At 40.8% G+C, this 12076-nt stretch overlaps 2 protein-coding genes across 3 annotated transcripts in view; one reads left to right on the forward strand and one right to left on the reverse strand.

Annotated features, from left to right (window-relative positions):
* Positions 1-8926, forward strand: part of ATP1B1 (ATPase Na+/K+ transporting subunit beta 1) — a 31285-nt gene extending 22359 nt beyond the window's left edge. The window contains exons 3-6 of the mRNA XM_020784918.3: positions 789-947; positions 3854-4038; positions 4681-4761; positions 7528-8926. Coding sequence (XP_020640577.3) covers positions 789-947; positions 3854-4038; positions 4681-4761; positions 7528-7794 — 692 coding nt within the window. The 3' untranslated portion in view covers positions 7795-8926. The remainder of the gene's footprint in view (positions 1-788; positions 948-3853; positions 4039-4680; positions 4762-7527) is intronic.
* Positions 8570-12076, reverse strand: part of NME7 (NME/NM23 family member 7) — an 84059-nt gene continuing 80552 nt past the window's right edge. For both annotated transcript variants that reach the window (XM_020784914.3, XM_020784913.3), the window contains exon 12: positions 8570-9026. In XM_020784914.3, the coding sequence (XP_020640573.2) occupies positions 8994-9026 (33 nt within the window). In that variant the 3' untranslated portion in view covers positions 8570-8993. The remainder of the gene's footprint in view (positions 9027-12076) is intronic.

Raw genomic sequence — 12076 nt, forward strand, 5'->3', positions numbered from 1 at the left:
AGGAATTAGTCAAGGATGTTGTTAGCCTTTTATGTAAGTATTTATGTATTGGCTGTCAGTGCTATCAATTCATGGTCTATAAGTGAATAGTTTATTTGATTTTATTTCTGCATGACCCATTAGCTGATGTCCACTGAATGTTTCACAAAATAATGTATATGACCTTTAATTTTAAAATAATGTAACTTGGGCAGAAAAGTTAGCTCTTAAAGGTGGAGTACTTGTCAGAATTTGGAGTAGTTACTTGTTGACTTCACTTCAGAGTCAGCCTGGCTGCTTGTTGTTCTGGCTGGAATATTCTGGGAGGAATAATCCCAAATTCTAATATTTATGAGTTCTAAACTGGTTGCTTCTTCAGATCTTCAAATAACGTACCCATAAAATCCACTGATGGCCTTTGAGTTAATCTCTCTTTTTCACTGTCTCTCTCTTACCAGCAACCACAATGCTATTACAATAATGATACAATCGAGTACCTCCCTGAGATTGATGGCCTGCAGGGTGGGTGACAGTGGGACACTTTCAGTATTTATTTTCCTTTCTGTAAAAGCATTTGTTCCCAGACCAGTACATGATAAATTTACTTGTGAGAGTGAGAGATATATGAGGTAGCCTGAGGGCTCAGCAAATCCCAATCAGATATGGCTGTTTCTAAAACTTCTCCGTTCTGATGTGTTCACAGGGCACAGCAACAAGGCTACATCACCCAAAGCAGAATACAATTATTGTGTGGCTGAGGTCTCTGTGTATCTTACTCTATGCTTGATTGGTATTCTTATTTCTTCCAGGGTTGACAAATGTCCCTCAGGTTCTCAAAATGGAGATCTCCTTCAATCCTAATGATGCTGCCTCATACAAGAAGTACACAAACCTCATTGACAACTTTTTGAAGGCTTATGATCCAGAAATGCAGAAAGATTCAGATATGGAGTTTGAGAGCTGTGGCAGTGAGTAGATTGGATTTTGTTTGAAGGTCATACTTGTTTGGAATTGATTTTTTTTTTAAAAGGTCTTGTCTATCTAAAGTGCTGCTAATAGCCACCACTGTTTGTCAGCAACTTTACCAGTCTCAGTAGGAAGATTGTCTCTCTAACTGGTGGGACCATGGTGTAGTGGCCATTAGAACAACAGCACTAGCTGTGATGTCTACAGTTAGCTGGGGACATATTAACAGTTTGATAGCAAGTGTGATTTTGCCCTGCCAGGACAGGTATTGAGAAGATCAGGCTGTACATGTTCAGGTTTGTCCAGTTGCATGCAGCAGTTATCACAGACACCTCCTCATGAGCAACTTGCTCAAACAAGGCTAGTGAACTTAGGCCTTGTGAGCCTCTTCCTCCTGTCTATCCTCTTGTCTGAGAAAAGTAAGTCTTAAAGGGTCAAGTCAACTCCCTTTGCCTTCAGATAAGAGCTTCCTTGTCTTTCTGTAGTTTCTCATCTGCTGTCCTTCCTACCCCAGTGGGAAAGTATTATGTCATCTCATGTGGTAAATTCTGTATTTAACTCCTATGGCAAGCTGACTCAGGGAGAGTGATTCACGAGACTTCTGGCTCAGTTGTAGTGAGCTTCAGATTGCTAACTGCAGGTTTTGTGTACCCCTGACCCTCAGCTTCAAGCTGAGGCTTATCTACTGAGAACTGTGCAGGTAAAATAAAATACTTGGAGCTTTAAAACTAGAGGAAAGGCCTTCTAAGGTAGTATGGGGAAGGGGGCCTGGAAAAATTACTTGTTTGGACCATAGATCCCTAGCTAGAATGGCCGCCTTGGGTCAAGCTATAGAGTGGGAACATTAATTTTACCTGTTGTATCAGCTTCATTTGATGACACTGACCAGCATCTGTGATGTGGAGAGCAGTCCTCATTAGCCAGGGCGGCTGAGAGCCAGCTATGTTGATACTAGGTCAAGTGAAGCTGTGTCAAATCTACACACACACCAGCCTAGGAATGTTGGAAACTACTTATCTTCGCCTAATGTTATGCTGGCGAGTTTGGATCTGGTATAATTCTGCTCTTCCCTCAACTCCTCTCTGCAGTGCCCTTTTGGCTCTTCTAGTGGCAGATCTCTGATATCAGATAGTACAAGTGCTGCAGTACCAGAACAAGGACTGTCATATTACCTTTCCAAACCTCTACAGCAGGTTCAGTGTTCAATAACTGTCTTTCTCTTAATTTAGGAATCCAAGATGAGATAATTTTAAGAGGGGATTCACGCTGAAATACGACATGATCTAGACCAGGATGGGCAATGTGTTTCTCTTTTGATGTTACTAGACTATATCTGCTGTCGGACTTAGCCAGCATAGCCAATGATGAACAATGATAGGAATATTAGTTCACTAACATCTGGAGGGTCCCATGTTTCCCATCCATGATCTAAAGAAATGGATGTCCATCTTGCATAAAGGACTAGTCTGCAGGATGAAGTAATTATGTTATCTGGTGGATTGAAGCAATTCTCTTCCAAAGCGGGGTGGCGGAGGGAGGCTTCTTGGGAGATATCCAAACGGTAATGTTCCAAAAGGCAGAATTTAGAAAAGTTACGCTTTTTAATTGCAACTCCGAAAATCCTCTAGGCATAGTGGTGGCTAGGGGATTCTGGGAATTGCAGTTCAATATGTAATGTTTTTCCAAGGTGATATTTTTCTTTTATCTGAACATAAGAAGAGCCCTGCTGGATCAGGCCAAGAGCCCATCTGGTCCAGCTCCCTGTATCACCCAGTGGCCCCATCAGATGCGTCTGGGAGCACACGAGACAACTGGATACCTGTCTCCTGATACCACTCCCCTGCATCTGGCATTTTGAAGTACCTTCCTTTTAAGCCTGAAGATTATACATCCCCATCATGGCTTGTAACCTGTGATTGACTTTTCCAACCAAAATCTGTCCAATCCCATTTTGAAGGCATCTAAACCAGATGCCATCACCACATCCTGTGGTAGGTAGTTCCATAGAGTAACAACATGCTGGGTAAAGAAATATTTTCTTTTGTCTGTTCTCACTCTCCCAACACTCAATTGGAGTGGACGTCACCTGGTTCTGGTATTGCGTGAGAGGGAAAAGAGCTTCCCTCCATCCACTTGATCCATCCTCTGCATAATTTTATACGTCTCAATCATGTCCCCCCATCAGGTGCCTTTTCTCTAGAGTCCAGTGGCCCCCAACCTTTTCCCAACCGTGGACCAGTGGAGTGTGTGGCATGCTCACGCGGGGGGCATGGCACACTTGCAGGGGGGCGTGGCGCTCCCGGGGGGTACAGGAGATCCGTTTCCATGGCCCAGTCCTGCCTAGGCTGCGGAACAGGGGTTGGGCACCCCTGCGCTAGACTAAAGAGCCCCAAATGCTGTAGCCTTTCATCGTAAGGGAGGTACCCCAGCCCAGTCATCATGTACACAAATATTGATATTTATATGTACTGTATAGTATTTAATTTATACAATTAGTTTGAGCCTTAGAGACAAAGTTAGGAAAGTGGTAACTCACCAAGTATTGGTAGTTGTAGGTTTTTCAGGCCGTGTTCTGGAGGTTTTTCTTCCTGTCTGTGGTGGTGCCACCAGGTATTGTTGATCTCGAAATCTCATTGTCTTTGATCATTGGCCATGCTGGCAGGGGGCTGAGGGAAAACGAAGTTTACCAATACTCACAGGACTACATGTTGCCCAACTCTTTAAGATTTAATCCAGTCACTATGAGATTACCAAACATATCAAAAACTGCATAGGATGGAAGCAGAGACCCTAAGACAATGAGCACATTAAAACATTTCCAAAAAAAGTTGAAAATCGATCATAATGCTTGTAAGCACTCTTCTGTCTCTTCTTATTTCTGTCTCCTTTGCCCCTTCCTTGTCTCCAGCTGAACCTTCCATCCCAAAAGACAGAGGTGCCTATGATTCTTCTCGAGGCAAGCTGTCATCTTGCAGGTTCAACCGTGCCTGGCTGGAGAACTGCTCTGGGCTAAATGATCCTTCCTATGGTTACAAGGACGGCAAACCATGTGTCGTCATCAAACTCAACCGAATCCTGGGCTTCACACCAAAGGCAAGCTGTGTTTTTTTTTACTTTTTGTGGAGGAAGAGATGAGGTTAAAAAAGATGGGAAGCACAATGCTTATCTCTCAATTGTTGTGTTCACGTCTCTGTTCTTGATCTCAACACATTTTTGGTGGCTGCTTGAAGGCTTCATTCCATAAACAGCTCTCACAATGAAGAACTGTGCATTTCCTGGTCACATAGTGAGATGACACTCTTGCAACTGCTTGGAGAGTGATGGTAGTGATGATGGTAATGCTGATTCTAGACTGGATGTTTTTAGCTTGTCTAGAAGTTACAGGTTTGATCTACCGCAAAAGACACCTGATTCTGGGGATACATGGTCTAGTTCTGAAAGCCAGTTAGGGACTAGCCATAAGAGAAGTATGGGGTAATGAAATAATGGGATGGTGGAAGAATTAAGTATATTTAGTTATGGAAGTACTAGAAAACTATGCCCACTTGTATTCTGTACCATCAAATTCTAATGAAATTATGGGGCTGCTTCAGCACATGAAGTTGTTCATTCAATCCTGTAGCCAAGTTAATACTTTGGGTTGGATTCAGATTTGTGATACTTCCAGTAGACTCTTTGAAATAGAGATTGTGTGGATGTTAATGCTTTGTTTAAATATGATTCTTTCTCTCTTAGCCTCCACTCAATGAAAGCATCCCTGAAGATCTCCAGGCAAAATATAACCCCAACGTCATTCCTGTACATTGCACTGCTAAGGTAAAACTATTTGAAGTAATTACTTTAATATGTAGTATGTGGTTGCCCATGAAGACTGTTCCAATTTATTGGAACAAGGTGGGGATAAGATCTCACCCAGTACTTATATGGCTGCATCACATCTGGTCCTTTTGCATAATGGTGCTGGTTCATCATTTTGAAATCCTATTTGGTTATTACTCAGGTAAATAAAGAACCTCAGCTTTTGCATTGCATTGCTGTCTATAGATTTTGGTCTTTTTTGCAGTTTCTTCTCCAGCTGCTCCTACCATCTGACATAGGGAAAGAAGTGACAGGTGTGCCTTCTTAATGCTGGCTCCATAGCCACAGGGTGCTCTCACCCAGCACCTCCTTTGCTACCTTTCTGGCACCTGGCAGAACCCTCTTTTGTTAATTTTATTTTTCCCAGCCCTTTTCATAATTCTGTTGCTTCTGAAACTGTTTGTTAAGCTGGCTTTTTCTTTTTGCTCCTTTTTAAAGACAGAATCTTGTCATTTGAAACAATGGATTGTACTTTGCTTTTGTGTCATAAAGCTGCATTCAGAACAGGTCAATCCTGCATTGCCAAAGAAATCCTGCATTCCAACTGAATACACCTGGTTCATTCATGAGAAATTTCACCCAGCAGTAAGAGAGGAAACAACACAAAGTAGACATGCTCATGCCCACTGAAAATCAGGAGAGCTTGGAAAAGTTCCTTTTTTACTGTGGCTCTCAGATTACCAAAGGGGTGCTGGGAGCTACAGTCCAAAAAGTAACTTTTTTTCTCTGATTAGATGAGTGGTCTTAAGTCTGTTAGGACTGTCCTAAGCTACATGACAGGAATCTCTACTCACAGTCCATTGAAATGTATGGAAATTGCTCAGCAGGAATTGTTGTTGATGTCTCCTGTTTGTTACACATGCACCATAGATTTTGAATGAATTCTCTTACTGGCTCTCATTTTACTTGCTTTGAGAAATCTGCCACCTGGTCCGCAAAGCAATATCACTCTGTATCAAGATAAAACAGCTGTTGCTTCTTCTAAAAGCAGAGGCAGAAATGGCTCCCAACAGCAAGAGAGATTGGGCTGTTGTTTTTCCATTCAAGGGTGAGACTTGATACTAGAAGTGGTGACATTTCCTGTCAGGAGAGAATGCCCTTCTGTGGAAGCCAAAGCATGTTGAAATGGCTCAGACTCTCTTTCATGTCCAATAAGAGTTGGACTGAGATCGCTGAAAGCACTCAATCCATCACCAGCTTATAGAAAAACAAGGGTGGGGTGGGGGAGGATGGGAGCAGTAGCTGACGGGGTTCCTTTTTAAATGTATCTGGTGGCTAAAAGACAGCAAGAAGCCATACTGAAATCAAGGTCACAGCTCGACTTCCCTGTGATGTTGCTGTAAATACCTTTAGAGAAAAAAATGGAATATAACAAAGAACCCTACTGGATTTAGCCTATGATGTGGCAGTGACCAGTGTCTTAGTTTGAAAAGGCTCCACTCTTCATGGAAGGATATGATTGTTAATTGCTACTTGGCCTGGATCAGATGCCCCATGCCTTGGAATAGCCATCATGGGGGACAAGAGTATGATAGAGCTGTTGTCTCTCTATCCTCATTGTGGCCTACACAGAGCATCGGGTTGGCCGAAAGGAAAGGAATCTTTTTATATTAGAGCAAAGGTCTGGCCTTCTGTTCTGATCAGATACTTTAGGAGAATCTTGAAAGAAGCGTGTAAAAGCAGTAGAACACACATACACACACATCCCAGCACCTGGTATTTAAAATTATACTGTTCCAGAACAGAGGTGTTCTATTCGGCTGTCATGGCTATTCCTCAGACATATTTGTCCATTGTGAATTCATTTGACTTCCTTTTTAAAGCCACTGTGCCATTTTCATAAAACATATTCACTTTTAGGGAATGCATGGAGAGAAATAAGAGTCTCATCTGCTGGTTCCACTGTAAACCTGATATGAATAGGCAAATAGTAGCATAAAATGTAGGTATATAGAACTCCTTTTGCATGGCCTAGGATGTCACTAAAAGGGCAAACAACAAATGTACACTTATGTGTGTATGTAGCATCTATACCAGAATATCCTACTTTTGGTAGAATGGAGGGCCCTTTTTTAATATTAGCATCTTCAAAGGACTGCAGCAGACCTGGAAGTATAGTAATACAGTGGTGCCTCGCACAACGGGCGCCTCGTAGAGCGATGAATTCGCTCTACGAGGCCGGTTTTGCGACCGCAAATGCGATCGCAAAACGGTGCCTGCATAGGGCGAAAATCGCAGAGCGAAGGGCGGTAAGCGGTTCGCTTACCGACCTTCGCTTTGCGACCTGCCGATCAGCTGTTCGGCAGCTACAAAATGGCTGCCGTAAGCCCCAGAATGGCCGTGCGCAGCTTTTTCGCGCCCTCATAAAGCGAGGGGAGGGCGCAAAAATGGCTGCCGGCCATCCTGAAGCATCGCTGAACGGTGGGTATTCGGCACAATTGGAACGCATTAAACCATGTTTAATGCGTTCCAATGGGTTTTTACGTTCCGTTCAACGATGCTTTCACACAGCGAGGGTTAATCCGGAACGGATTAACCTCGCTGTGCGAGGCACCACTGTATAGGGGGGAAAAAATCAAAAACGGAAATAACATAGTGGTCATTATTAAATCTTTGATGTTTAAATAATGTTAAGAGTAACCAATGAAAACATGTTTATCATATGCAGAAAATGCAGTGTTTGCAAGTGACTTTTCCCTCCCCTCCCCCACTCTATTTCTTCAGAAAGAGGAAGACCTTGACAAAATTGGCCCCGTGGAATACTATGGCATGGGTGGTTTCGGTGGCTTTCCTCTCCAGTACTATCCATACTATGGCAAGGTGCTCCAGCCTAAATACCTCCAGCCCCTTATAGCTGTGCAATTCACCAACCTGACCTTCGACACGGAGCTGCGTATCGAGTGCAAGGCTTATGCTCAAAACATCTACTACAGTGACAAAGATCGTTTCCAGGGACGTTTTGATATGAAATTTGACATAAAAAGCAGCTGATCATAAGCACAGTTTGTTTTTCCTTTTTCCTCTTAGCCATTTAAAAAGTATAAAAAAAGAGACAAAAACCTACTAGTCTTGAACAAAACTGTCATACGTATGGGACCTACACGTAATCTATATGCTTTACACTAGCTTTCTGCATTTAACTAGGTTAGAATGTAAACTTAAAAGTGTAGCAATAGCGACAAAGATATTTATTCTACTGTAAATGATGAAAAACAGAAATTGAGCCTTGGGACATGACCATTTCTACTGTAAATTATGATTCCATAACTGACTTGTAGTAAGCAGTGTTTCTGCCCCCTAAGTATTGCTGCCTTGTGAATTTTAGTGTACAGTACTATAGATGCATTATTCTGGTCATTTTTCAAGCCATGTATTATTGTACCAGTTTTCTACTTTCTGTGAGCAAAGATTTGCTGTCCAAGGTGTAAATACTCTGTGGGACTAAAACTGGCATGGTACTTTTAATTATTACTTTATCTTCATTTTCAAAAGGTAAAGGCCAACTTGTGAGATTATTCAACAGTACTCGATACAGACTTTCTTTTCTTGTGGTCTTCGGACTTTATTTAGCGTGGTGGCAGGGAAAATTACCTTGACTTTGAGGCAAAGCTAAAGAGAGTAAGTGATTGTATACTGTACTTTGTAGCGAATGGTACTATTCTCTCTCTATCCCTTTCATCCTTTGGTATGTTCTGAAGTTGTGTGAGAAACCTGAGTCAGCCTATCACTCTCATCAGTGATGGGAATAATTATTTTGCTTTGTATATTTCTTTCTCTTTTTTTCTGGCTTAGAGGCATCATATGCTATGGTGCTGTCGTTATTGAATGTTTTAACCATTTTCATGGTGGAAGAATTTTATATTTATGCAGTTGTACAATTTTATTTTTTTCTGCAAGAAAAAAAGTGTAATGTATAAAAATAAACCAAAGCCACATGTTTGAAAATAAATCTTTATTTTAAACTTTGAGAAGCAATGCAGTTATCCCATCAACTGGTGTTAAATGTTGTCTAAAGTGCAAAACTCTATGTTCTAACATATGTAATAGCCAGGAGTACAGTGCTCTTGTTGATCTTGTATTTCAGTCAGGTTAAAACATTGGACAATAAATGAATAAACACACATCTCCCATTTTGTAGATTGTTTCTTTTTTTAGAAATTGTTTACTCCCTGTATTTTTCTGTTCTTTGCTTACTTGTTCAAGATGCTGAAAAAGTACTGGACCTGCAGAATGAAAGCAAAGTATGTATTTCAGGGCACATCAGCTTTAGGCAGTTTTGGTAGAACTAGAATTTGCAAAACCATCTCAAATACCTTTCCAGTGCTCTGTTCACACTATACTGAAACTGGATCAAACACTACCCCCACAGTAATCATAACTGCTTCTGGAACACACTTCAGAATACAAAGCTAGCTGCTTGCTCCATTTTTGTCTTATTGGTTCACAAGGTGTTTGATGCTGTCCCTTACTAAAGGCTGTGTCCCAACAGGAGGTCTATAACCATGTGTGGGTGGGTCATCAAAACTGACCTCCTATTGGGACGCAAGTTCTACAGAATACCCACCCACACAGACCAGTACCTGCACAAAAACTCCAACCACCACCCACAGCAAACAAGAGCCATAATCAAAACACTGGTAGACTGTGCAAATCAGAACTGTGAAGCTCAGTTTCTCAGCACTGAACTCAACCATCTGAATTGGGCCCTACAGGCAAATGGCTACTCCAAGAATGAAATCTCAAGAGCCATCAAACCAAGAAAACAACACCAAACTGAAGAGGAAAAACAGCCACCTACAAATAAAGTATTTCTGCCATACATCAAAGGGGTCACGGACTGCATGGGGAAACTTTTGAAAAAACATAACCTACAAACAGTATTCAAGTCCACCACAAAAATACAACAAATGTTGCGGTCAGCAAAGGACAAAAGGGACCCCCTCGCCACTGCAGGAGTATACCGGATACCTTGCAGTTGTGGACAGGTATATATTGGAACCACAAGACGCAGCATCCACACCAGAATCAAAGAACATGAGAGACATTGCAGACTAAAACATCCGGAAAAACTAGCAGTAGCTGAACATGCCCTAAAACGAGCTGGACACGAAATTCTATTTCAAAATACTGAAGTACTGGACAACACCAGCAATCATTATGTTAGACTGCACAGGGAAGCCATTAAAATCCACAAACACCAGCAGAGCTTCAACAAAAAAGAAAAAAGTTTAAAAGTCAACAAAGCCTGGCTCCCAGTGGGGAAATTTTGATAAGTAGGGACCTTCGTAGGTCGAGGGTCCACTGTAGATGGTATATAACACCTGAAAAATTATCAAAAATGCATCAAAGTACCTCTAACAAATATTGGAAATGTAAAGTAGAAGGAGGTAGTTTTTATCATATGTGATGGACTTGTAGGGAAGTTAAGAGCTTTTGGAAACAAGTCCATGAGTTTTTACAAAAAGTCTAATCCTCTATAATTCCATATGAACCTGAACTGTTTTTGTTGAATATAATACCAGATTTTATAGAAAAAGAAAAAATGTATTTGATCGTACATGTAACCACAGCAGCAGGAATTTTATATGCCAATTACTGGAAAAAAGAGGAGACTCCAACAATCCAGGAGTTAATAGAAAATTTTTCAAAGCAGCCGAGTTGGATATTTTAACTGAAGTATTAAAAGACAAAGCAATTGTTCAGGCTAGAAAAAAGTGGGAACCTTTTTATAACTGGATGACAGACGAGAACATGAATGGGTTAAAATTATACGAAAAATTATAAGGCTTAGAAAAAATGGCAGGATAAGTGTGAAGTAAAGTAATAATTATAAATCAAATAAATAAATAAATAAATAAATAAATATTGTTCTCTATCACATTCTGTATTTTTATATTTACCCCAGTACCCTGTTCCAAATCCCCTTACCCAATCAAAAATGAATAAAAAATTTAAAAAGTCTTAAGATTATAATATTAAAAAATGACTATAATGATTGTTCCATTTCCTATTCCAGTGGTGCCTCGCTTAACGAGCGCTTTGTTTAATGACAAATTTGCTTAGTGATGGCTTTTTCAGAGCGATCTTGCGCTCCGTTTAACGATGTTCCCTATGGGCAATTTTCGCATAGCAATGTTTTGGACCATGCTTCACATAGCGATGACAGTTTGGGTCCCCCTGTTTCGCTTAACGATGGTTTTGACAGCCTCATGTTGGCTGTTTTTTATATGTTTTAAAATGTTTAAAAATGTTTAGAATGCTTGAAATCATAAGTGCACTTAATAAACCATTTGTTAAACTAATTTGACTTTGTTCCAACTTTTTTTAAGTTTGTTGTAATTTTTTCCCCTTTGAGATGCATTGAATAGGTTTCAATGCATTTCAATTGGGGAACCGCGTTTCGCTTAGCGATGTTTCCTATGGCAATTTTCGCTTAAGGACGGCAATCCGTTCCCACTGGAACAGATTATCCGGTTTTCAATGCATTTCTATGGGAAACCGCATTTTGCTTAGCGATGTTTTCCCATAGCGATGATTTTTTTGGAACCAATTAAAATCGTTAAGTGAGGCACCACTGTACTCCTTGTTCAAATGGAAATCATTAATTTGCAAGTAATCTCTCACCTTGCAGTGATGTATGTATCTTTTAGGCTCTCCTGAATAAATCCAAAGAGAGCGCACACAATATTCTGTATGGTCAGGGTTGCTGCAGAGAGGTCAGGATGTTCCTTAAATTGTGGTACAAGCTGTAATTCTCCCACTAGAACAACTATTGAAAAGGACATATGTTTCAGCTAGGATCTAAACTCAGCATTCAGGTACTGGAGTGGATATCTTTCTTTTTTAATTGTTCTGTCCAAACAAATATACTGAGAAATATCAAAGGTCAGAGAAAGAATTATCTGGAGTGGGGAGAAAATGTCTGCTGTTTGTAGGTTCTTTCCTGTACGATTATGGGGATCAGCTCAACCTCTGCTAATAAAAAAAGGGAGTATTTTAAAAGAAACAGCACACAGAAGGTAGGGAAGAAGCCTCTTTCTCCTTTCCAGGTGAGACTAAAATGATGAGAACTGGCACTAAAATGTTGCAAGAACCAATCACTACTTTTGTAACTTGTCCTTCCTTCAAGAAGCTTGGACATCAACTCCTGGGTGTCACAGATAGTTCTTCCACCTAAGCCAGGGCCAAGAGTGGAAGAACAAGAATGACAGAAACTGGTGTTTGTCAAAAATAAACATGTGAAGAAACCACTTTATTTCAAGGATATCTGGAG

The sequence above is a fragment of the Pogona vitticeps genome, chromosome 3 (assembly GCF_051106095.1).
Source record: "Pogona vitticeps strain Pit_001003342236 chromosome 3, PviZW2.1, whole genome shotgun sequence".
Lineage (NCBI taxonomy): Eukaryota > Metazoa > Chordata > Lepidosauria > Squamata > Agamidae > Pogona > Pogona vitticeps.